Raw genomic sequence first — 27,901 nt, 5'->3', positions numbered from 1 at the left:
GCAATAGATTTTACTTGCCTTTATGAAATAAACTATCATGTCTTAGATCTAATATGTGGCTTCTTATACAGCCACAATTAGAAGAGCGTATAACATGACCGGAAATAATAAAGTACTAAAATTACAAGGCTTTTGCTCAGTTCTTCAGTTTCTCCTGGGATGCAGATGCAACTCTTTCTTCTGCGGCTGAGGGTCTAGAGGTCAACAGTACAATGTCTCCCTCTACTGGATTTGACGGTTAACGTTCACTATTGTAATAGTGCTTTACTTGCTGTCTTGAACACACTTGTCTTATCAGGAAATGTTATTCTAATAGGAAACATACTATTGTAAACTGGCCAAATAATTAAAAATGCAGCAAGTTTTCCTTACATAATATTTGTAATATTAAACAGTAATATTAATACAGCACCCACCAATTAGCTGACCCTTGTAGGTTATGCAAGGGGTGAGATTTGTTTGAATGCGTCTCAGCCGTAACAAGTCGGCGGCCTTTATAGGCCTAATAGGCACTGCAAATAGAGCTTCAAATATTGTGCACCACGTGTCCTAACTCACATTACATGTTTGCAAATGGTTTGAGAGTGCTGTAAAAATGACTGTGGTTTTTAAAAATTGGGGAAGTGGAAGGGCCTACTACTACATGGATCCTAAACTTTGGAATAGCCTTCTGAAGTTTAGACACTCTTGTTTTATTACAAGTCTAAATAGTCACCTGTTCAAGTGGGCATACAGTGAATTTCCTATTTGAGTTGAGTTAGACCACTGTGGACACTGAGAGTTTTGGTGAACTGAGATATTGGTGCTGGCTGATCACAATTAATTTAAGTTGAGTTGATCTCTCTAGGACCCTTCAGGTCTGTGCGGCCTGTTGACTCCCTTCATTTTTCTTACAGTATGCGTTACATTTACTCTTAGGCTGGTATGCATGAATACTACTACATTTTCTGTACTTCTGATTCTGAACCCAATTCAGTAATCAGTAATATTCAGGGTAGGGATCCTGAGGTCTTCAGCCAAAACATCTAAGCCAGCTAAACAGCAAGAGATGCTTCACCAGACTCAAAATGTAAAATATTGTCCAATATTTAGACACTATACATTTTCTCTTTTGGTAGAGGGACAGATGGGAACTACGATATACAAACTGGGATCCATAGTGTTTAATTATTTACTTATTATATTCTTATTTATATTCTTATATTTTTGCACTTTTCATAATAAAATTCCATGAATTGAATTAAGGAATATTTAACAAAATAAAATAACCTAAATATTTTTCTATAAGTTTTATTAGTTTAATTTTGATGAAAATTAATTCAATTTGATGGAATTATGTTAAGATGTTGAATGTGTAAAGCTTTTTGTGTGTGTGTATAAACCAATCGATTACAAAAAAATAAAATAAAAATAAATGTGATCGACATGTATCTCGTTAAAGTAGTAAATACTTTTTAAACTACACAAAAATGGTAGAATAGCCTAAATAAGACTTCAAACTTGATTTTATTAATTGCAGTCAATTAGACATGCAAATTCTACGGTGACGTCATCTGATCAGTTCGTCACGGATGGCCTAATTCTGTTACTGTAAACATTTTGGCGCGATTTATTTTTCTTCTTATTATTATTATATTAGCATTGTTTTATGTAAATTATCAAGTTCAATTTATTTTTATTTCTGAAAATCTTAAATTAATTCCTAAATATGTATAGTAGTCTTTTTTTTTTTTTTTTCGCAACAATTTGCTCCCTAGCTGAAGCTTTAAATTTGTGTACGCTTTGGACACTGACAAAATCAGTCTAAATTTAAACAACCCATAACACCACGATTCTTGCATTTTATTTATTTATTTATTAAATTGCATTTTCAGATATTATTTTATGAGACACGTTGGGAGTGATTGCTCTCTGTGGGAATAAACTGGACATGACCTCCCACGCGCGAAGGAATGTGATTGTCCCTCGCGCCAAACGTGTCTGTCTGCCAAGTAAATACAGTAACCTTGTATCAAACCTCAGACCCTTCCTCTCCCTCTCTATATTAACTTATTATCAGCTGGCGTGACATGCTTCAAACAGAAGCTTTCCAAGCGTCTGGAGGCCGATCATCATCATCACCAGTCGGGATGAGTGAGGAAGAGCAGAGTAACGGCTCGCTGTCGGTCAGGAAACTGCCCCGCATGCCCAAGTGCTCCCGCTGCAGAAACCACGGCTTTGTGTCTCCGCTAAAAGGCCACAAACGCTTCTGCAACTGGAAGGATTGTCAATGTCAAAAATGCAAACTGATCGCCGAGCGACAGCGGGTCATGGCAGCCCAGGTACAGCACTAGACAAACTCGCTAGGATCATGCAAGTTCATCCCTGCTGAAAGAACAGCTAAATCAGCTGAGCACGAGCTTGGCCTGGCTGGGAGACCAGCTTAACCCAGCTGTGACCCGCCAACTAGCTTAGGCTGGTTTTTAACTTTTTTTTTTTTTTTTTTGCAGAGGTGCATGATAAAACGCGGATGCAGTGTGATTATTTTTTTCTTTTTAGTCATTTTTACTGTATCTTCTGATGCTCAGATTGCACCATATTTGCTTGTTATTTGGTTGTTTATTCATCTAAATCTACTCCATATTTGGAGACAGACCACCCTCAGGTTTTTTGCTGGATTCAGTTTGACTTGAAATACCCGCATGTTTTCTGTTTTGTTTGTTTTTAGTCGCGATGCTGTTTTACAAATAATTGGATGTTCTTGTTGCAACTTAACATGTATATATGATAACGTAAATTGTTTACACTAGATACGTTTGGTAGGTACAATGTTGTTGAACCGTGCAGGATTTGCGACTGTTTCAGCTAGCTGCAGTTTGAAAAAAAGAAGAAAAAAAAAAAAGCTAGCTGCAGTTTGGCGCCTTTGGCCCGAAACTTTCCATAAATTAAAAGGACAGATCTCCAAAACAATTGTATTGGCCTTGTCAAAGTTATTAACTATTTTGTAAAAAAATAAAATAAAAATAATAATAATAGTGCTTCCAAAATTTTAAACTGTAATGCGAACTTTTAAGTCTCCTAATACTTTCAGGCCATGGGGGATACCCTTGAAGAGATCAGGCCTTTTGTAAGCCCAGAATTAAAGGTATAGTTCTTTTCACCCAAAAATGAAAATTCTCTCATCATTTATTCACCCTCATGCCATCCCAGATGTGTATGACTTTCTTTCTTCTGCTGAACACAAACAAAGATTTTATAAAGGCAGCATAAAAATAATCCATAAGACTCCAGTGGTTAAATCCATATCTTCAGAAGCGATACGATAGGTATGGGTGAGAAACAGATCAACATTTAAGTCCTTTTTCTTTTTTTTACTATGAATTCCCATATTTATGAAGAATGTAAATCACCAAATATCACAGAAGAAGAAAGTGAAAGTGGAGATTTATTGAGATTTAAGAGAGACTTGAATATTGATCTGTTTCACCCACACCATCCCAATATTTCATCTGTCATCCCAATATTTCATCTGTCACACACACCTATCATATAGCTTCTGAAGAAATATATTTAACCACTGGAGTCTTATGGACTGCTTTTATGCTGCTTTTATGTGCTTTTTGGAGCTTCAAGGTTCTGGTCACCATTCACTTGCATTGTATGGACCTACAGAGCTGAAATATTCTTTTAAAAATATTTCTAGTCTATCTAGTTCTAAAAATAGAAATAAAGGCATTCACATCTGGGGTGGCATGCATGAGGGTGTGTAAATGGAGAGAGAATTAAAATGTTTTGGTGAACTATTCCTTAACCTTGATTTTGTTGTGTTAGGTGGCTTTACGGAGGCAGCAGGCTCAAGAGGAAGAGCTGGGCATTTGCAGTCCAGTGAATCTGTCCGGTTCCGACACTCTGGTGAAGAACGAGCCCGCAGGTGATTATGTGTTTACTGTTGGATCAAGAGCTCCATCACCCACCACTAGCAGTGCTGCCACCTCTCCCACTGCCCCAGGTGAGGCAAACACAAGTGATTTATTGCATGATTGACTGAAGTAGTACTTGAATTATTCTTCAGAGGTAATTAATGAGTTAATAATATAGTATTAAAGACTCCATGACCTCAAAATTAGTTTTTTTGTGGCTCTTAGTCCATGTCTGTTAGCTTTGAAGCCATCTACTGTAGGCAACATCAAACATGCTAGTATACGTTTAACCTCTAAAAGAAAATACATTAAAAACTTACAGTCTCTCTGTTTGGCAATAATGTTAAAGAGCTGTTCAGCCATGACGTCAATTTAGGCAAAACTGGAAGGCTAACTCGCCATGGGTTCCCTCAGGAATTTCCTATGGGCTTTTATTATAGGGGTTTTCAATTCATAAATAAAATAAGGTCTGTTGTAAACATTACTTGAAGATATTTGATTGTTTTGTTCTACAACATATATTACACACAGTCAAAAAATTTTGAAGCCGCCTTGTTTAAAAAAAAAAAAAAAAAAAAGCATGCAGCTAACAAGTTGCTAAATAAATGGAAGGTCACAATAGGCTTTGAGTGTGTTTTTTTTTTTGTTTTTTTTTCGGACCGTGACCAGGATGTAATGACACACGGGAGGGCTTCTGGATTTAATAAATAACACTTCACAAATAACAAATAATATAAATGTTTTTAAAATATACCGTCTAGTCACTTTCCTTCAGCAATAAAAACATGCAGCTTTAAAATATATACCCTTTGAATTGAGTCGATAGGTCATTGTGTCACGTTTCGATCTTCTATTGGTCATGTGTCCTCTAGTTATGCAGATTCGCAGTTCAGAGTTCACCAAGCTTGAACTTTGGTATGCAGCATTATACGAAATTTATTCGCATGATCTTGCAAATAAGGAAACACAATAAAACCACACTGGCAAATATTAAGGCCTGGTTCAACTATATTATAAGGTAGATTTTAGGGGTGTAACGATTCACTCATCTCACGGTTCGGTTCACGATTCTTTAAACTAAGCCTGAATCAAGAAACATTAAGATAGTGTTCTTAAAAGTGCTAAATGATCCATCACAGATGTACTGGGACTAGAAATCAGCCCAGAACAGGGCAATGGTGACACTAAATGGAAATATTAGCTAATAATTCTGCTTACTGAAATACAGAATTATATCAGATACATACAGTATGCTAAATACACTCTGTCACTGATTACATACATTTAAACATTTTAAATTAAAATTGTATTTTTCTAAAATAATATTGCCTTTGATTACATCTAAATATTCCTTTCAAAAATGCATATTTAATGAAAGTGCATGCATGTCCAGTTAAACAATCATAATTTACTGATGAAATCAAATCACGCATGACATTAGGATTATATTTCCCCTTAGCTTTATTATACATGATATTCAGCATTATATATAGTAGATTTATCAATATGGCACAGTCATTAAACCTCTGTAAACTTGAATTTTCTCTTGCGCAGTCAGAGCAGATCACTCTTGCGCTTCAAATGCACATTTGATCCCTTGCGCTGAAAAAAGCAAGCTGTGACATTATTTTAGGGGGACAAATTGTTACATGTTTTACATGTTTTTATTTTTCCTGCAAAGACAATTTTATATCACAATTTATGTTCATCAAAATAAAGCCTTTTCCATTTTTGCTCTTTGATGTATTGTTTTGTGTTTCAATAGTTTTATTTTAAATACAGTATGTTTAAATATAAACTGTGGTAGAAGGCTTTTTTATTTTATTAAGTAGCATTTCATATTTCAAAAAAGCTATTCTTCTCAAATCAGTAAACAGTGTCAATAAACAGCAGGTTCCCATTGTGACAGCTTAGCCTGTATAGTGTGACAATATGCCATGCCATAGGGGCTTGTTGTCACAAAAGGTCTACATTTTTTAATGACCTTTATCTTTTTCCAGAGCAATATTGATGGAAATGTTTGAGTGCATTTTTGTAATTAAGAGTTCAAGGTACAATTCTATACAGAAATTAACTTTCAAACACAAACCTTCACATTGGAGCCCCGATCTCCTCTAATCTCCTGAGAGCACAACATTTTTTTAAATTTGATATGTTGTAATATTTAATGAATTATACAAATCTCATAATTCTAGAAAAAATCAAAAATATTACATTCTGAAAAATCAAGAAAATCTTAGAAAATGTAGTGTTCATAATTGCAACTAAACATCATGTAAACAATCATAGCACTTTATAAGGAGCTTTCTATGGAGGAATATTTCTTAACCCATCAAATACATTAAATGTTTGTGTTTATGAGGAGCACATGCTATTGTGTAGTTATTAGCATGAGAGGTCTATTGTGGAATAAACAAGCTCCTATTTCACTTCTTGAACTTCAGTATTTCTCCATCCTCATAATTTGTCCATCAATTAACACCCTCCTTTAATAAAATAAGACCTAAGCTCAACTCTGCTTTGTGGGAGGTTTCCGAGAATCAGGCCTTTGTCACTTGACCATGGGAACATGAAAAGATAAGTGCCTCTTCTTGACCCCATGAACTATCCATGACTCCATAAATGACAAAGAAAAACAAAAGGAACCATGTCCATGGACATCATGTACCTACCCCATGTTTCTCCATTCTGCCAGCCCCCTCAGAACACGATACAGTCAGCGAGGTGCACCTCTATTCTCATAAAGGGGGTGACTGCACATTGTGCCTATCAGCGTAGATGGTGATTGTGTCTTGCCAAACCATCTTTTGATGCCTGTTCATGAAGGGCCGTTGTGTTCGATGAGCGGGAGAGACATCCTGTTCCCGGTGCGCCGATAGGACTAAGCAAGGAGTTGAATACCAAACAGGTCAAGGCTGCCTAAGGTCTGTGATTGTTCTCAGTTGACTCTTTGGCTGCTGACAGATGAAGCTAGAGTCACTGGTGGTATTCAGAATTTTTCTTCAGAGATAAAGTGAACAATGACCATGAACACATGGCATAAAACACATCCTGAGTCATTCATGGAGGACAAAATAACAAACTATTATTTAACAAAGATGTTATTGTGGATCTGTGCCATTATCTAAAATCAATTGATTTATTTAATGTGATATTAGTAAATCTATAATAGTGCTGTGCATATACAAAATTACTTTCATCTTTCGGAAAAATGAATTCATGTCACTGGCAGTAAGCAGGGTCAGGTTCAGTTCTGTCTTTTGATTAATCTGAGAATGAGATTAGACAGAGGTGTTAAAGGGATAGTTCACCCAAAAATGAAAATTCTCTCATCATTTACTCACCCTTCTTGCATCCCAGATGTGTATGACATTCTACTGCTCGACACAAAGATTTTTAGAAGAATATCTCGGCTCTGTAGGTCCATACAATGCAAGTGAATGGATGCCAACATTTTGAAGCTCCAAAGTCAACATAAGGGCAACATTAAAGTACTCCACACGACTCTGGTGGTTAAATCCATATTTTCTGAAGCGATATGATAGGTGTGGGTGAGAAACAGATCAATCTTTAAGTCCTTTTCACCTTCTCCTTCTGTTTTTGGTGATTCACAGTCTTTGTGCATATTACCCCCTACTGGGCAAGGAGGAGAATTTATGACATTAAAGGACTTAAATATTGATTTGTTTCTCATCCAGACCTATGGAATATAGTAATATGGATTACTTTTATGCTCCTTTTATGTGGATTTTGGAGCTTCAAAATTTTGGCACCCATTCACTTGCTTTGTATGAACCTACAGAGCTGAAATATTCTTCTAAAAATCTTTCTGTTCTGCAGAAGAAAGAAAGTCATTCACATCTGGGATGCCTGAAGGGTGAGTAAATCGTGAGAGAATTAAACCCTTTAAGTATTTTATAAAGTCTCACAACTGCAGAAACTTTAGTGCTTTCTGCATGCATTTACTGTGGGGTTCAAAGGTCTGAGTCCACATTGAAAATTTGTGGTTCAAAATCAAATTTAAACCTGGGAATAAAGTTTTAGGATTTTGAACATTTTAAACAAAATTGTATGTAAAATGAATAGGAAATATTTGTTGCACTATTTCTAGGTCATTAATCATATGTAAACAAATTTGTGACATTGACCATGTTAACCTCACAAAAGGTCAGATTTCTTTGCTTCCACTGAAACATACAATATATTCTCTGAATCAGTCTCAAATTATGCCGCAGTTGGCACGGATCATCTGATTTTGCACAAACTCCAAGCTCCATGTCCAAGCCAGCTCCAGTGCATGCTGTCATTAAAGCACAAGGGGGACATGCCGAAACCAAATTAATTCCGAACTTTTTACTCAAATTGTTACGCTAACAATGTAATTTGTAAAGAAAACTGTAGTAGATTAGAAAAATGGAACACAGAGGCATTTTATCAAGTGGACTTTTGAACTGCATTTCATGATTTCCAAGTGAAAAAGAATCAAACATCCCTTTTACTCAAAGAATACAACAAAAGCTTCTAGAGGACAGAGAAAGTCATTCTTGTTTTCTTGTTGCTGAATAATCGTTTTTTGCTGCTTATTTAAATCAAGAGTGGAACATCAAATCTAATAAGCTTTCAGAGAACAGGTGAGGTGCACACAAGTCATTGTTCTTGTCTGATTTTCCAGGGAGTCGTTCCATGCTGGCGCTAAGCCCTGCAGCGGCCAGTAGAGGGCACAATGAGGGCACATCTGACCTGATGCTGGATGCCTCCTATTACAACCTTTACCAGCCCACACGCTACTCGTCTTACTACAGCAACCTGTACAACTACCAGCAATACCAGGTGAATGGTATTTCAGGTGTTCCTTACATGTCAAACGCAGAGCACGCTGAGCTGCTCTTACTGGCTATAAATTAATACGTTTTAAATTAATATTATTTAATAATATATGGTGGCCCCAAAAAGGATTTGGATGAAATCTTAAACAGTGTCATTTATTTTACAGAAAGATAAAAGCACTTTTCAAGCAGAACATTTTTACAAAAATTATTTAGGTTATGTTTTAAATGATAACACACTAGCTATACTATTCAAAATTATGACAAAAGAAATATTTGGGCACCTGTTTTGTTAGCTGTTATGTTCATAGTCACATACATGTGGTTACTCAGCTAGAGGCACCTGTGTGAACTTCACTGGGAGTTCATACATCCACTGAAAATGACCTTGGGACCACATGTGGCTAAGTATAATGATTACATGCCCATCGTTCTCATTTATTTATAAAACTAAGATATTTGCTTTAATTTACCCAGTACAATTTGTACTTCACTTCAGGAAAACCCTGTACAATATTTGTAACCAGTATGTTGTTATAATCTAGTAATTGATGATTGATTCAGCACAGAAAAATAACATTGCCCTGATTTGTCCTGCAATACTAAATTTATCCTCATGGTTTTGGCTTCACATTAGGTAAAGATTATGTTTTTTTCTGAGTCAAATGTAATAGTTCATAAGTTCAAGAGTGTTCAGAAGATGTTATGTGAGCTTCCTTTTTGCAAATTTTTGCTCTTCCAAATAAGGAATCCAGAAACCACATCATAATGTCATGTAAAAACTCAGTGAATGATACCATTCAGAAACAAAGACTCGACTAAAAGATTTAGTTTTAATTAATCTTTTGACCCCGATCTCAGCCCTCATAGTATCTTCTAGCCAACCCTTCAGACCTACCGTACAGCATCTGTGTGAACGCCAGCATGGTGCACACACCTCCACACTCACCCACTCTGCATCCCATGTAGCCCAGGCCACAGTAATAAGGTGATTAAGTGTGTTGCAGCAGTGTTGATAAGGGATGCTGTCATTGGACCCGGCTGGTTTGTTGAAGTTGGCAGGCCGTGGTGAGCCTCTGTCCTCGGTGTATGGTGATAATACCTGTGCCATTGTTCCAAGCCACTGGGCAAACACAGCAGGGAGGTGTGGCGCTTTCATGCCACGCTACACCTCATACATTCTGTTTACATTTCCCTGCTCCCCCTGGCCGGAACCGCAACTAATTTAGTCATCTGATGTTCTCCAACCCTTATCCATGTAGTACAGCTATCTCAAGGTTCTTAAAGGAGAAGAGTGAAATAAAACTCAGGTACAGTCTGATTAAGCACTGCTTTCAGTTAGTTTTACAGTTATTGTTTTACAATAGCTAAATATGTTTAATCTTTTATAGAAACTATCTTATAACAAAATGACAATTTTCCAGTTTTTCCTTCTTTATGCTGCTCATTAACTGCAGCAGTCCGTGAAACATAGTGCTGACTGTAATACAGTAGTAATAGTATTACAACTATGTTTTAATGTTGGACAGTAATGAAGTATTATTATTATTTATATATATTCCCCTAAAAATTTAAATGAATGGAATTGTCACTGTAGCTTGGACCCTTGTGACTAGTGTCAGAAATTAAATATTTTATTAAGAGGTGATATTCAAGAGTCATATACGACGTCATCCATTTGTGTCATATATAGTACCTAAATTGAATCAATTAATCGAAATGGTCACAATGGTGTCTAAACCCATGACTAGATATTTATATCAAGTGAAAAATCAAATGTTAGGTAACAAATAAAAAGCAGAGGATTTCACAACATGAGATTTTCTTTGCCCCCACATTGTAAATATCTGTTGGATTTTTGTCGCTTTTGTAAGGCATTTTTCTCTTGTTAACTTCTGATCCTGCTTGTGAAAAACATTTCAGTTTTAAACAACCGAATTTGATGCTGGACCCATCTGAAGTTTTTTTTTTTTACATTTCTTTTTTACTGTTTACAATTTTTAATTATAGAGACAGTAAATGGGACATGAAACAATGTTAAGAGAAGAAGAATGGAATCAACACATTACATCTCCGAAATGGGAGCCGCTGCTTAGCTTATGTGCTAACCGCTAAGCCATAGCTCTGACAATTTCAACATACAGTATTTTAACTGTAAATATTTACCACAAAGTTGTCATCAGGCTTACTGCAAACTTAATCAACTTTAATCAGAGTCAGATGCTTATCGTGTGATTATGAGACTAGATAGCTGAATAAAATCAGTCTTGGCAGCAGTTCTCTAGTGTGGATACGGTCTGGACAAGTTTAAAGATCTCTATTTAAAGATATCAAACTGGACAGCATGAAATTGAGGGCATCCTCAAAGTCATGGCCCATTCAACTTTGATATACCATCATCTCATTGCAACAGTTTTATAAACCCTTATTAATCAGCTAGGACCCAGTGACATAAGACAGAGTCTTCACACCATGACATAATATGCCTTTCATATGGAGATTAGCCTGTGTATATGGAATCTGATTTATATTGCAAAGTATCCCCACTGTATCAGATCTGATCTAGTCAAGTGTGAAGCAAATTAAATCTATATTTCTCCAGGGACTCATCCGTGAGTGTTATATACACATGAGTCATTGATGGGGCCATATTTCAGGATATTTGTGCAGTTGGGACCCTGATGGCGACATATTGCTCCAGGGTCACAGCCTCCATCTCCTCTGTGTGTCTCAGTGTTTGAATTGCAAAGGTTAATGATATTGCTCACATCAGGATACAGCTTTACTGTTTAAGCACATCTCTGTTAAGGAGAAGGGACTTTAATTCTGAACTCAGATTGCCTGATTTGGCCATTTGAAAGAGTGAAGGGAATGCATTGTGATGCTTTTGGTGTTTGCAGTGTGCAGTGCTCTAAACAATGCTGAGTTTTACTATTGTTTTCATTAGATATTTTTTTTAGCTATTGAAATGGAATATTAAGTTCATATGATTTTTACAATTAACAAGCTTATTTGGTGGGTCAGTGATTTCAATGAATATTGTGTGTGTGTTTGTATCTCTTAATCCATACAAAAATACTGTACATAAAAAAAAAAAATCATACAGACGATTATTTGAATGCATCTCTTCCATAATGAACATGTTTTAATTTTCTGAATTAAAATTAATTTTGATATTTTTTTTTGTGGGGTAAGTCAAAGTTAAGACAGTAAAAAATGTGCTAAGATTGTAATGAAGACAAAATGTTAAAGTCTCACATTTTTGGAAAAACTTTATAGTTTGGTATAATTTTCTATTATAGTTTCTTTTCTTTTAGAAAGAATAAGAATTAGTGAAGTCATTTTTATTTGTATAGCGCTTTTCAAAACACATCGTATCAAAGCAGCTATAAAACAGTAAACATTTTTTAAAACAATAATATTTCACAATAGAAAGCCAGTGTGGTGTAACCAACATAAAGAAAGTAAAACTTTTTTTTACAAGAAAACCATAAAACAGGAAATTATATCACAGGAAGGACCCATGTAAACCCTCATGACTGTGTCAAGGCCAGAAAGTAAGTCATTTTAAAATATCAGATAACTTGACCTTTAACATGGTAAGGTTAGTTTAGGTTCACATAAAATGATATGACTCCAAGAAAATTCATGATGTCAGGAAAATATTTTTTTTCCTTTTTACTGGATGGATATACCACAATTTAGAGCCAATAAATAAAAACTTTTGTTGTATATTTGTTAAAAGTTTTTTACTTAAAATTTATTCAGAAATGTATAAAACGAAACAATTACAAATATTAAATTTCTAAGAACTTGACATGTTTTTAAAAGATTTCTTTCATCATCTTAGACATCCCTTTTTTTCAGTGACCCGCGGACTGATGCCAGTATGCAGAATGTCTTACATTTTCTTCTTAATAAAGTACAGAAGTATTAGATGTAGGTTTATGCAGGATCTCCTTTAATCAGGTTTACTCCCTGTAATCCTGAAACTTCACACTGTTTTTGTTGTGTGCATTGAGTTGTTTATAGAAGTAAGTTATAATTTGTGCCCCTTCATGTGAAAGCAGAACAATTTCTCTTCCATAGGGTTAATTTGTTAAGGAAGTAATAGTGTTAGGAGATGTTCCTCCTCATGGCTTTTATCAGAATGTGTCCATCTCCCGCCCTCTCCCACCTCTAGTGAGTGGGGCTCCGCTGCATTGCAGGTGGAGAATGAAAATATGAGGGTTGCGTAGAGGATCCAGACAGCTGATGGTGCCAGATAAGAGCTCATTCAGGGAGGTAAGGGAGATCAGCTAGCCCTTATTAATGAGGCTGCTCTTAATCTAACAGAGCAGAGGTAGGACTAGGAGGCATCTTCATTAAGAACTTTAGTTTGTGGGAGCAGTTCTGTGAACCGGTAACACATTAAACCAGTTTTTGGGCCAAGTTACAAAAACGTCATATTTTAAGTCTTAAGATAAGATGTGACAAGTGCAATGTTCTAAATTAGATCCTAACTTAAACCACCATGGTAACTAAACAGTTAAGGTAGGATTCTAGGTTTCCATGCTATCACTTGGCATGACAGTTCCTTTACTGTCTGTATACTAAGGAACAGTTTGTGCATGTACAAAATACAGTATTTCATTGAATTAGATTTTAGCTGCATTAAATATATTTGCATTTAATGTGATTCGCAATGCATTCGTGAACTGCTTACAATGGTACCAGATTTCTGTCTGGAATGCTCATACTTGAGATAGAGATTGGAATCATAGGGAATGATGTTGAATGTTGCATGAATTTTAATCCATTTAGGCTTACGTATTTTGATTTAAGCGTTACGGTAGGTTAAGGGTGGAATGGAGAAGCCAGGAAATAGTTCAGTAGCATTGCAAACGTTTTGGCAGATCTTCAGTGTTTATCTTTATGCTTTTTGTGGCGCATTCCTGAAAATGAATTTTACCTGAAGGTCCCCCCCCCCCCTCCCACCTTGTTTTATTTCATGCAAGTGTTGATGGGTTATTCTTGAAAAAAAAAAAAAAACAAACAAAAAAATACAGTTTACTTTGTATTATATTTGTCTTTGGCAATTCAAGAGGCTGAGACTGTTTAAATAACAGTTTATAAAACTGTCAAGAGTTGATGGGGTGGACAGTAAATGGTGACATATTACTGGCTGACAGAAATCAAATTCCATAAAAGTGAAACTGAAAACACCCTAAAGCCTCTGTGCTGCCATGTAGACACCTTATTTTAAAGTTCTCATAAGAGGGAAGAAAACTTGCCAGAGCAGTTTGTTGCAGTTTATTCTAAAAGAAAGAGAGAGAGAAAGCAATCTTTTTGTTGGAGGGCAACCATGAAGCACATTGGCCATTTTACTCCATCTCTGACTGGAGTTCATAGTGTCACATGAACAGACTCTGTTTTATGAAGTATTTTCTAAGACAAATGTGTAATGCAGCATGCACTAAATCTCAAGACATCATTTAGGTCCATGAGTGTTGATGTGTAGGTTATATAGTCATGTTTACATTTACATTTCATTTGTATATTTTTTTATTTGTAGCCTTTTTGCATCTTTAGTGGATCAACAACAGGATATAATTGGGTGAAAAGGGTAGGGACAAGACTGGGAAATGTTGTAAGCCGTATTCTAACTTTGATTTAGGCCACCTCCACACTAACCCTTTTTCACTTGAGTTTTCTAATTGTTTTCCCAAGCATGTGGTAATGGTGAGCATTTTTGAAACGCTCTGTTTTCAGTGGAGGATGATGCCTTTCTAGTGTGGATGAGAGGCATGAACGTTGCAAAATTGAATGCGTTTACAAACAAAAATGTATTAGTGTGGACGTGGCCTTGCATTGAGCAGTATCACTAAATGTCTTAAAGCACATGCATTAACTACCAGGCCATGGCTCTGACAAGTTTCATCTATCCACTTTTTTCCTGAACACCCAAGTTTTCCATGATTCATAACATAAGCCTGTTTTCATTTTCCGGTCCCCAGTGTTCTCTCGCATCTGTGTATGGTTTTAGTGGATAATGTGGTTTTGAGCATATTAAATTGCCAAATAAAAAACAACAACAACATGTGGCACCATAGTGCTGATACTTTACAGAGTTGCAATGACTGTCTTTGACCGAAGTTTAAGGAGTGAGTAGATGACATTAAGTGATAGCCCAAGGTATGTTACATTGATATTATTGATTACACTGAGTTGTCATGACAGCACAACTATACAAGTTGAGCCTAAACTAATTTTTTACTGCGACTAAGTTAAATAGGTTGTTGTTCTCCATCTGCTTGTTTCAGTAGTTTTACATTGCTTCTAATGGAGACCTGAACCAGAAAACAGTCCAGCGACAATCAAAATCATCATGGTGCTGCCCAGTGGTTGGTTGGGAAAACTGTGGATAATACTCTGCATTCATTGTCACTGACATGCTTTTGCATTTTTACTAGAGGACTCTACTACAGGACCTTTTGGAAAAGGTTTTACTTTTATGTGTTTAACAGATTAAGAAATTATATTTAAAAAAAATAAAAAGGCATTATTGAATATCCTCATCTGCAATTTCTATAAAGTGGTCTTGGATCTCATTCATCCAGTCTTGGGGCTCTTTCAGACTAGAGCTTTTGGTTCTGACCTGAGTTTGGTGTCAATGTGGTTTTTCAAACTCAAGTGCGCATCAGCAAAACCACACCTAAGTCCATATGAAAAGGTGTCCTGAGGGATTGCTCATGTGAACTCCGGTACACAATAAGTATGAAAGCAATCTGTCATAACTTGCAGAAGTGAACTGCTATTGATGATGCATAACTCTTTGCATGCTCCTGGTCACAGTAATTATAGTTTAATGCATTTCTTATTTAACTTAAGAGAGCAGCTCACATTCTTTGCATCTCTTGCACTGTGTGTGTAAAGTTTAGGTGGTAAATTCAAAGAGACTAATACTTCAATAGCACAGCAAAACTGGCATCTTTCCCTGAGCCATTACTTACAGTAGTTACAGTGCTAATCAGCTGCCGCTAATTCTCACAATTGTACTCACATTGATGGCGCAAACATACCGTGGCTTGGACCATGTAAATATGTTAATAGAGACCTGCGAGGAAGAGGGTGGAATCAAACTTAGGTTTTTGACCAAGTTGTTTCTTTCTTCTTCTTTTTTTTATCCCCTTTTTCTCCCCAATTTGGAATGCCCAATTCCCACTAATTAGTAGGTCCTCATGGTGGCGCGGTTACTCACATCAATCTGGGTGGAGGAGGACAAGTCTCAGTTGCCTCTGCTTCTGAGACAGTCAATCCGTGCATCTCATCACATGGCTTGCTGTGCACGACACCGCGGAGACTCCCAGCATGTGGAGGCTCATGCTACTCTCCGCGATCCACGCACAACTTACCACACACCCCATTGAGAGCGAGAACCACTAATCTTGACCACGAGGAGGTTACTCCATGTGACTCTACCCTCCCTAGCAACCGGGCCAATTTGGTTGCTTAGGAGACCTGGCTGGAGTCACTCAGCACGCCCTGGATTCGAACTCACGACTCCAAGGGTGGTAGTCCCAGGCCCCCCTGACCAAGTTGTTTCTTGACCATTGAACCACTCATCTTCACAAGTATCATCAGTCATTTTATAATGTGTTGAATTACCTGTTTCTCTCTCCCCATGCACCTGGATCACGTCCCTCTGAGACAGATGCCTAGTGGAGACGGCCGCCTGTCCAGCCATAATGTGTCTCCCCAGTACTGCACACACTCTTACTATCCATCTTACCTGAGTCAGGGGCTCGGCATGGCCACATGTGTCCCTCCGGGCACCTGCACTGATCCCAAAGCAGCAGGTCAGTCCCACACACACATGGACTCTCTCTCTCTCTCGCTCTCTCTCTCTCTCTCTCTCTCTCTCTCTCTCTCTCTCAGGCCCATAAACTTTTATCCAGAGATTATCAACAGTGTGAGCAAGTACATCTGAGGGAGGTTCAGACACTGAGTCAAGGGCGCCATAAAATTTATAAAAATAAATAAATTCAAAGGTAAAACTTTTATGAGGACCATTTGTTCTGTTGACTTCGAATTTAAAGAGACAAGGACCGTGTGCTAAGATCTCCAATGTTAGAACACAGAAATAATAAAGGGAATTAAAAACATTTTTGTGCCTTTTTATGTGCACTTAACAGTATAGAATTTGAACTGTCTACACTTATTTACAGGTTTTAGACAGATTGATTTAAGACTTGTAGTGCACCATTCTGAATAACTGATATTGAGTATTGAAGGACATTTAGCACTCACTTTGAAAGAGTATGATTATTGTATTTCTGTTATCCATCTTTCCCCTATACCTTCAAGAGTGCCACCTGCCCTGGCTGTTAATGATTTTTACATGCTGATTTCCAGTGGTTCAAACATGAGGGTGCCTGTCACCCCTACAATCACTGCAGGGGGAGTTATGTTCCCTTGCAACACAAAACACTCCAGTCTGGGTGGTCTCATCTCCAAAACACAGATACACACAATCCAATGATGAAGGTTTTGTGATCTAATTTTTTTTTTTTTTTTTTTTTTGGGCTTTTTGTGATACGCTAATACTGCATAGTTTATACTCCACTGCTCAAACATTAGGATTACCTGCTAGGCACTCTTACTGTTGTTCATACATATAAGTGATAAGCATCACTATCACTATTGCTCATTCTCCTCATACGCAGGGTTGGGCGGATTACTTTAAGAAAGTATTCTGGGCTGAATTCTGAATATTCTCTCTTTAATATATTCAGTAAATTATTCTGAATACATCAAATAAAAAGTAACATATTCAGAATATAAGAATACTTTTAGAATACATATTTATAAAGGCAAGGCACAATTGGATGAATTAAGTGTGAAATGTCATTATTATCTTATCTGAAGTGCTACACCTCTACTTTTATTTAAGTGAATCTAAATAGCTTGTTTCTTTAAATTAGATGTGGATTTGGACACTGATGTTTACCTTTATGAAAGGAAGAAGACAAAAAGAAGGCAGTTTGTGGTCAACTACAATATTTTAATATTTTAACAACATTTTTATCTTTTTCTTAACCCATTATTTGACTGACAAAGAATAATACATTTTGTCACAAAATTAGATAAGAAATGAAAATAAACCATATTTATTTTCGAGATGATAACTGGATGCCATAAAGTAGTATGGTCATGTGACAACAATGTAGTATATTAATGAGTTTTAATTAGGCTTGCTTTCATATTTCCATATTTAGGCCGATTTAGTAATTTCGTTTTCTCTTTTATTACCAACACTTTTATTTTGGGTGCTTTTGATTATTTTACTCATCTTTTGTTTTGTTTTTTAATTGTTGTTTTATTTAATTTTTTTGTACATCACTTTGTATGAGATGTTTTTTAAAAAGTGAGAAATAATATTTTTACCTATTCATAGTAGCCCATTATTGTCGTTAATAACTGCTATTTCTCAACAGTTGAGCCGTCCGTCTTTACTCCACCTTTAGATAGAAGCCGCATCTGCAGCTGCGGCATAAATGTATTTGCACAGCAACAATCGTGGGAAACAATGTATTATGTGCGCAAATGTTGTATTTATGGAAATAGCGTTGCCGACTGTATTGATACTGCTGCACAGCTGACAGCACGCTGATTGTTAAGATGTGCCAGTGCGGTTGCCAGACTTTACGCATACTAATGCTCATAATAATTGAATTTGTTCAAAACCCTTAAAGGAATATTCCAGGTTCAATACAAGTTAAGCTCAATTTGACAGCATTTGTGGCATAATGTTGATAAATAATAATAATAATAATAATAATAATAAAAAGACTCATCTCTCCTTTTCTTTGAAAAAAAAAGAAGCAAAAATCAATGTTATAGTGAGGGACTTACAATGGAAGTGAATGGGGAAAATTTTTGGATGGTTTAATTCATTTTGGAGTTTCAAGGTTGACACCGTTACATCATCATGGCAACTAAGTTGTAAAATTGGCTACAACTTTACAAAAAAAAAAAAGGTTAGTAGTAAGTGATTTTATCACACTAAACTGATGTTAACGCACATATTTTTTATGTCTTGTGGTTATACTTGTGAAACAGTGAGTATTTTAACATTTACAGATTGGCCCCATTCACTTCAATTATTAGTGCCTCACTGTAACCCAGAATTTTGCTTTTTTTTTTTTTTTTTTTTTTTTTAAAGAAAAAGAGGGACAAGTTAAAATTATTAAAATGATCAACATTATGACACAAATGCTGTAAATTTAGCTTAACTTGTATTGAACCTGGAATAGTTTTTAAGTTTAATCCTATTAAAATTAGGCATTTTACTTTCAGCATTTAGTATAAATTTTCCTGCACTGTTTGTGCTACGGACATGAATGATACATGCTGACAATATCACAGACTTAAATTTTATATCCTAAAGACTTGGAGGGTGGGCCCTGTTAACTTGGGCCAGTAAAAAAACACCTAGCAACCACTCAGAACACCATAGCAACAACATAGCAACACACTAACAACCATGTAGAACACCTTGGCATAATGGCGGCGAGTTCACATTTCCATCAGAAAAATAAAAATGTTTGCTTTTACTTGCAACTGTGAATATAAATTGAATGAACTTTTATGCCAGCAAATCCTTCAGAATAATTCATGAAGTAAAGATATATTAAGCACAGTAACTTATTGGATATAATGTGTATATATGGTCCAAACAAATTTTGTGTCACTTAAAGGGATAGTTCACCCAAAAATGAAAATTCTCTCATCATTTACTCACCCTAATGCCATCCCAGATGTGTTTGACTTTCTTTTTTCAGCTGAAAAATATCTCAGCTCTGTAGGTCCATACAATGCAAGTGAATGGTGATCAGACCTTTGTAGCTCCAAAAATCTCATAAAAGAAACATAGATGTAATCAATAATACCCCAGTGGTTAAATCCATATATTCAGAAGCAATATAATAGGTGTGGGTGAGAAAAAGATCTAAATCTCCACTTTCACTTTTACATCTGAAAGTCACATGTGGTGCCTATTTAGTTTCACTTTCACACCTGAAAGTAATATTGTTCTGTTTCTCACTCACACCTATTATATTGCTTCTGAAGACATAAATTTAACCACTGGAGCCATATGGATTACATCTGTTTCCTTTATGTGATTTTTGTAGATACAAATGTCTGATCACCATTTACTTGCATTGTATGGACATCCAAAGCTGAAATATTCTTCTAAAAATCTTTGTTTGTGTTCTGCTGAAGAAAGTAAGTCATACATATATCGGATGGCATGAGGGTGAATAAATGATGAATAAAAAATGTTTTTGGGTGAACTATACCTTTAAAATTATCAAGCTGTCAGTCAAGACTAATTCCTTGTTAAAAATCCTGTGGTTAAGAAAACTGGGTAACATGAGTGACCATTCAGAAAAGAATGGCCTGAATTAGGTCCTTTACATGGGGTCTGCACTCCCTTTTCAGTCAGACACTTAACCTAATTAGCTGTTCTCTAGATCTTGTTCCCAGCAATGTTGTGCTCTAGTTATCTTAGAGGATTTCGACAGAGATAGTACTGCTTCTGTTATGAGATTATTTTGTTTTTGAGAAAAAGAGGCAGTGCACTTAATGATAAGCAGTTCAGTTTAAATATTTTCATAGTAACTTTACAATGATATACGATGCAGTATGGTTTTCAGATGACTTAAAACTCAAATCCTCTGTACTCTCTCTGTGCCTCTAGTGCTCTCTGCTTGTGCGGTGTGTATTTATTTTCCCTAGCACTGGGGTAATCAGTTGGCCAAATATGAGGCCAAATAACCTTCAGGAGTGCGACGCTGTCCTTTCCGAGCGGCCCCCACAGCTGTCTGTGGAAAATTGCCTCTGGGGTTAGTGAGCGGGAACAAGTTAAGATTTACAAACAATGATGAAGCTTGTCATGCGTCTTTCTCCATCCGTCACGAGCAGTGGCCTGCCGGGGCGTCGAAGTGTTCTTCATAAAGCTCAGCTCGCTGTGAAATACGCCCCTGTGTGCTCTTTACTGCTGGGAGCTCGTCAGCAGCGCTCTGCCATAAATTGCCTGAGCCGGAGGTGACACTGCTCTCCATCACCCGCAGGGCAGACTTACCTCCACCCGCATTTGTTCCCCGCCCACAGCAGCCACCAAGCCCGTGAGATGATGTGCCCTCTTTGAGTTATATCAGAATTTCAGTGTTATATGAGACAGTCTATGGCTTTTACCATTTTCTCTTGGGCTGTGTTTTATTCTTTTTGTCGTTGTTTATTATTGGAGTATTCAAAGTTAGTTTTGTCTCGCAGGCTGGGCCAAGTTTACTGTTTTGTAGTGGAAGGGGGGCTTTTCATTGGTAAACAACCATATTGGAAGAAAAGAAGATTTAATATGTTGTGAGCTTCAGAAAAGAAAAAATATTGCTATGACTTTGGTATTACATAAGCTTTTTCCCAAAAAGTATCATGGCATTACAATGTTTTTTTTGTTATGTTTTTATTTTATTTACAATATCATTCTGTACCATGGTACTGCCATAGTATGTTTTTTGTAAGGGGAAGATCTAAGTTTTTATTGCTGTCCATCAGTAACGCTTTTATTAGAATACAAATGAGTATTTACAGGTAATTTGCTTTGCCAGTCACTAGAGCTGCACTGTTAATCGTATTTTAATCGCGATACCTATTTCTGCCTCTCATGGTTAATTAAGCATAACCATCTGCAATATTAGTGAGCTAGCAAACAGAAATTATCAGCCAGGTAAAGTTGCCATTTGTTGTTCATTTTCATTATAGGCTGTGTCCACGGATGATAGACCAAATCACAAGCTTTGTTATAGTCAATTTTCACCTAACCTGACCAATCACACTCTCTTCAGAAGTTCGCCACTGACCAATTACTGTTTCACTTTCGAGCACGCTCTGAAATCCAGAACCACAGATTTTACGAATATCGTATGTGCGCCGTACTGAACTGTAATATTATATATACTTGGAACACACATGAGGATAATGATACAGTGTTATAGCGGTTTCAAAACGGTTCTGTGCTCAATCCACATGAAATTAATTTCATCTCATGCTTTGATAATGTATGTTATGTACAGAACAGCTGTGCTCTGAGTTCGGTTTAGTTTGTGCATGTTGCTGACAGCGTAATAATGTCTATATAAAGCACTCCAGATTTACTTCAGTTGCACATTTGAAATTCCAAATATGTTTGGCCATTACAAGTGAGTAAACAAATCTAAAGTAACCCCATGGTACCGTGGTTGTGTGGAGCAAGGAGGAGATAAGAGCATTTGGAAGGAAGGGGCACAAAGTTCTTGTCACTTTCACCCCCACCCCCCCCAAAAAAACACAACAAAATTATGGATTTTACGATGTTACCATCATTTTCTTACAGAACTATGCTTTAACACAAAATATATAAAATTTAACCCAAAAATTTTAATTCTATCATCATTTAATCACCCTCATGACATCCCAGATGTGTATGACATTCTTTCTCCTGCTGAACGCAAATGAAAACATTTTTAGAAGAATATCTCAGCATTGTAGGTCCAAGTAAATGTTAGTTAGAACTCTGAAGCTACAAAAATCACATGAAGGCAGCATAAAAGTAGTCCATAAGACTTAAATCCATGTCTTCAGAAGTGACATAATAGGTGTGGGTGAGAAACAGATAAATATTTACATTTTTTTTTTTTTTTTACTCTATATCTCCATTTTCACATCTTAAAGTCACATGTGATGCCTGTTTAGTTTCAGATATAAAAGTGTAAGTGGAGATTTAGAGTAAAAAGGGATTATCGGTCTATTTCTTACACACCTATCATATCACTTCTAAAGACATAGATTTAACCACTGGAGTCATATGGATTACTTTTATGCAGCCTTTATGTGCTTTTTGGAACTTCAAGGTTCTGGCCAACATTCACTTGCATTGTATGGACCTACAGAGCAAAAATATTCTTTTAAAAATCTTCATTTGCATTCTGCAAAAAAGAAAGCCGTTTCTGGAATGGCATGAGGGTGAGTAAATGATGAGAGAATTTTCATTTTTGGGTATAACTAGACAATGAATATAGAAATGATATATATATATATATATATATATATATATATATATATATATATATATATATATATATATTTGGCAAATTATATTAACATGTACATTATATATACAGAACTTAAACTGCACAATTAAATTATAGAGTCAATAAATAAAGAAAATTGCAGAATACTTATAGATTGCTGCTTGTGCTATTACACATAATTCCTAATTTCAAATTTAACCCTCTCCTCCTAGTTTTCATTGATGCAAAATCATCAATGACTTTGTCAAATCTGCCCAGCAATTACATGGTTGATACTTATATTCTCAAGACCACTGAGTTGATCCTGTGTCATGGTGTACCTATACTGTTGATTATGGTTATCTGATGTTTGTTCAGAATGTAAGAATGCATTATGAACATCTATAATCCTAACCATTTAGAGCCTTTTAGGCTGAGTAGCCTGTCAGAAACAACTCAGGGCACCTTTCCCCCATTGCAAGCTCTGTGCAGGGGCGATCGATCAGGTTCCCTGTCATGCCGCCCCAGAGAACATTGCCGCCCTAGGTGCCTGCCTATATTGCCTATGCCAGGATCCGCTACTGATAATAATAATTAATAATAGCAATTTAAAGAATGGATCTTAAAAGAGGATGCAAGTTTAAACACCCTACAGGGTAACTGTTTCTATCAGCAGTAAAGAATGGGCAAAACATGACTTCATTTCATTTACTAGTTTGCAGTTTTAACACTTTGTTCAACATGAAAGCTACTATTTAATGTAATATTTGTATGTTCTTTTAGAATGTATATATCAGCAGTGTCAATGGTAATTTATTTATTTGTTTATTTATTTTTTGGTTTAATTTGCGCAGCCCTGGAAAAAAGTAATTGTAATTGTGATTAATAATCGTGATTAAAATTTTGAGCAAAACAACCGTGATTATTATTTTCACCGTTATTGTGCAGCCCTACCAGTCACTTTAGTAATATTTTAGTAGATAGGTGTGTGTATTTGACACCTATTGATCAGTCTGATGCTGTAAATTTAATAGATAATGTAGTTCTTTTCACTCAGAGTTTGACATCATTTTCAGAGGCAGAAGGTCCATAAAAAAATAATAATAATAATAATAATTTCCAGGGACACACAAAATCTCACAGGAGCAGTCAAAGAGCTCATTCATTACCTTTCACTGCAGAATAACAAAGGAGAATAATGATTCTCTCTCCAAGCTGTAAGCACAATGGTGAGGTAGAAATTTAGCAGGAAGAGGTGTAACGTCTTATCTAACAGAGAGGCCAAGGAGCTTTTTTTTAACATCTAATCCGTCCTGCTTGCACTAATCCCCTTTGGAACATGCACTGAACTCAGGCACAGCCAGTGCCCTTGGGGTTAAGTGCTGTTACATTTGTTCCTTTATTTGGTTGTTACACAGTTTTCTTAGCTTGGATAGGGTTACACTTAGGGCAAGAGTTCATAAGAAGCTACAAACACTAAATAGGCTTGGGAATTAGTTTTTCTTGGATTTTAGTATTGATTTTGATATTTTGATTTTACAGTATGTTAGTGAGCCAGCTGGATGATTTCATATTTAAACTTAACTAGTCTCATCTGCTTGATGCTGTTCGGCAAATTTACTCCTGCATACAGGGTGTGACATCAAGGACAGCGCCAAACCACATTCAAATAAGCAAAGTGTGCCAAACACTCAATGCCCTCAGTGTACTGAGGTTGTGTGTGGATATTGCACTTCTTGTACTTCTGGGCCCAGTTGCAACAAACCCCTTTAGTAAAGAAAACCTATGGAATTGTAAGGCTATTGTCACAAAGGGTTTTCTTGGGGTTTCTTGCAACTGTCCCCTTCTGTTCTTTAAGACCGAAAAAAAACTCCACGCAAGTATGTGAACGCAGACTTTTCTTGCAACGCAAGCTCAAATTCTTGCATTGTTGAGGGTTTTTTGAGTCACAGATACTACGAAATGTAAATTACTTTGCATCTGCATAAAAACATATGTTTAACCAACATTATTCCCCCAAATGTTGTCCCGACTAGCCTAACAATCTGAACAAACCATAATAAATTATGCGGTTAGCGTTATAGGTTTATTTTGTGTTGTTTGCTGGCTTTATTTATGCTGTTATTGTTGTATATTGTTGCCACTGTTAGTCAGTTGTAGTGTGGTAACGTTAGGAGCTCATCTTTTAATTAATGAGGTTTGTTGATTGTCATCGTTATTGAAGTTTGTGTGTTAAGGGTTGAGGTCTTTGTGTGTTAATAACCGCTTTTCCACCATCGGGCCGAAAAGTTCTCATCGCAAAACTGTATCGTTCCGTGCCGATCTGGGCCAGCTGGCACAGTTAAGGTTTCTTTTCCACTGTGGTACATAACAGATCCGTCCTTTGGCGACGCCGTGAGAGGTAAACATTGGAGCGAGTGTGGTGCGCTATTGAGGATTATCACATATTCCAGTTTTTAGGACTGCTTTTTCCCCTGGTTTTACTTTGCAAACAAACAGCAAAGACACTGACCATGTTGCAAAAAGGAAAGTAAAGAGAAAAAGGTGTGAGGTTTTCCATAATTTGCTGAGGGCTTGTGTTTACCACCGGACATGAACATGCAGAAAGGTAAAGGTTCCCAGACTAATTAAAAAGGATATTTATTGACAAAATATTATATAAGTATTATATGAAAATGGCATTTGAGAAAATATTGATGTATTTTGAGTTTAAATGAGCTAGTAATCTACTTCCCTGATGAAAAAGGCATGTAGAAAAATAATGTATAGTCTACAATACTAGTTAAACCATCATAATAAAATCATGAAGATACAGTAAACGAGTCATCACCATGTACTAAAGCCATTACACCAGCACGGCTGAGTATGGTTAACTAGCCGTGCTGAGAATTCCGGGCCGAGAATGGTTTATAATCATACCGTGCTCAAGTGGAAATGCTACTGTAACCATTCCGTACCGTGCTCAGAACCGTTCAGCCCGATGGCGGAAAAATGGCTTATGCCAAACAATTGTACTTAATGCATTGCCTTGCATTACTTACCTCTCTTCAGAGGCAAAGTTTACAGTTAAATTCATATAAAATAAATAAAAATGGTAACAAAATGAAAGTTCTCGTATTGCGAATGTATAGTTGTCTGAACAAGAAATTAGTAGTTGTCTCAACAAGAATTTTTGCTTTTAGTGAACAAATTCACATTGACTAAACAAAGCAATTTTACTGAGGACAAGTAGGACAATTGTTCAGAGAACTAAAATATCTTACTAGATTAAGTTGCCTTGATTTTTTTTTTAAGTTTGTTCAGCAATTCTTTATTTTTTTTACCATGTGCATTCCAAAATGTGTCCGACTGCAATTCATAACACTATGCAAGTAGGTGATATATTCTCACGTTGCTGCAAGGGGTGCTATAGTGGACATTAGTGTGAATTTTCCACTTCTATGGTGAGTTTATTCTTTCAAGCTAACTACTGTCATGGCAGAGCAACAGTTTGAAGAGAATACTGCTGAGCGAGTAAGTTAAAGTTAATACATTTTATAGCAAGTTACCCAAATACATATACAGTTTAATGGCACATCCAGTGAAACACATCCAGTTTAATGGCATAGACCTTTGTAGGTAATGCCCCCTTGTGTACTGAGGTTTGTTACCGCCTCAGTAATGTGAGAACGCATGTCAAACATGTTCAACCGGACTGCGATATAGGCAGTGCTTTGGCCAAGTGTTTGAATTTGTGCATGCATGCATCCTAAAAGTGTTCAAATAAATTGATAAAGCCTGACTTTTAGCATCAGTAAATCAGAAGGTGAATCAGTGGCCTGCAGGCAAAATCTCTGGCTGGAGTGTTAACTTAACCACACAGTCAGTAACTCCTCCATGTCATGCTGTCTTCCCTTCTCCACTGCTGCTGCTAAACGCTCTGTCTGTTCTCTCTATGGATCGGTTAAATACCAGTGTAATTGCCTGCTCCAGGCTCAAGCACTGTTGTAATGTGTTGTACAACATTTCCATTAACACTTGCCTGAGGCACTGAGGAGATTAAATGGACAATGACTGCAGCTAAAGGTCCTGCTCTCTTTAACTCACTGTCCTCCTCAAGAGACTCATTGTCTGTATTAGACAAAGCTAAAAATCTCAGTTTATAGAGGTGTTAGGAATATAGTCCATGATTAGTGCTTTAACATTATGGCTGCAAAGTGCTTTTTTATTGTACTGTAATCTGTAGTTATTGAATGAAGCAAACCTGGTAGTTTCATTCATACTGAAGTATAAGTTGTAGGCATATATTTGACACTTTCATCTCGTTGTTACTGGTTTCTTTTTCTATCTCGTGTATGAATTAATTTTCTATCTTGGGTATGAATTAATTTGGTAGAATTTAAAGTAGGAACATTAAAGGAATATTTCACCCAAAAAACATTCTATTAGTATAATATAGTTTTAACTAGATCATTTCATCAGTGATTTCAGTACAAATTAAGAATCATTCAGACTGATTTTTTTGAACTTGAACATCTGATTCATTGAAAATATTTGACTCAAATGAAAGTTTCAATCACAAATCTGACATCACTACTTCTCATGAGCTTTCATGAATGTGCCATGGAGAGTTAGGAAGGGTGTCAAGATTTTCAGCAAATTACAGCTAATAGTGGTATGTAGTACATGAGTATTAAAGACCACTTTTATAATACGTTTATGGTGCTTTTGCATCTGTTTTGAAGCTTGAAAGCTTTGATCCCCATTGATTGCAATTGCATTACAAAGGGTGTGTAGTCACCCTCACTGCTGTACTAACCGAAGGCCTGCATCACTTATTCTGATCTCACGATTATTTTCTCCTTTAAAGATAATGGCCCTCAAATCCCTCAAATCATCGATCCCATGTCTCAAGTCATTATAGTATATCCATAGTGTTTCGACAGATCCGAGCGCTGGCTGGGAGACGGACAGGTCATTTCCAGAGATGGCGGGGCGCAGTAGCAGTGTCAGTGATTTAGCATGGAGGAGGGTCTGTCAATTCTCTCAGAGACACTTTGAGACTGGGGACAGATTGGTGAACAATACAGGTCTGAAGATGCTTATG

At 36.5% G+C, this 27,901-nt stretch overlaps 1 protein-coding gene across 1 annotated transcript in view; it reads left to right on the top strand.

Moving 5' to 3' along the window:
- The first annotated feature begins 2,129 nt into the window (after positions 1 to 2,129).
- The window catches only part of LOC127434834 (doublesex- and mab-3-related transcription factor 1-like), a 48,474-nt gene continuing 22,702 nt past the window's right edge, over positions 2,130 to 27,901 (top strand). Inside the window, exons 1-4 of the mRNA XM_051687848.1 lie at positions 2,130 to 2,321; positions 3,811 to 3,988; positions 8,572 to 8,729; positions 16,419 to 16,563. Coding sequence (XP_051543808.1) covers positions 2,130 to 2,321; positions 3,811 to 3,988; positions 8,572 to 8,729; positions 16,419 to 16,563 — 673 coding nt within the window. The remainder of the gene's footprint in view (positions 2,322 to 3,810; positions 3,989 to 8,571; positions 8,730 to 16,418; positions 16,564 to 27,901) is intronic.

Source organism: Myxocyprinus asiaticus, chromosome 4, assembly GCF_019703515.2.
Source record: "Myxocyprinus asiaticus isolate MX2 ecotype Aquarium Trade chromosome 4, UBuf_Myxa_2, whole genome shotgun sequence".
In the NCBI taxonomy this organism is placed as follows: Eukaryota; Metazoa; Chordata; class Actinopteri; order Cypriniformes; family Catostomidae; genus Myxocyprinus; species Myxocyprinus asiaticus.
Note: the sequence above shows the minus strand (reverse complement) of the source record. Positions and strands in the feature narration are given on the sequence as shown.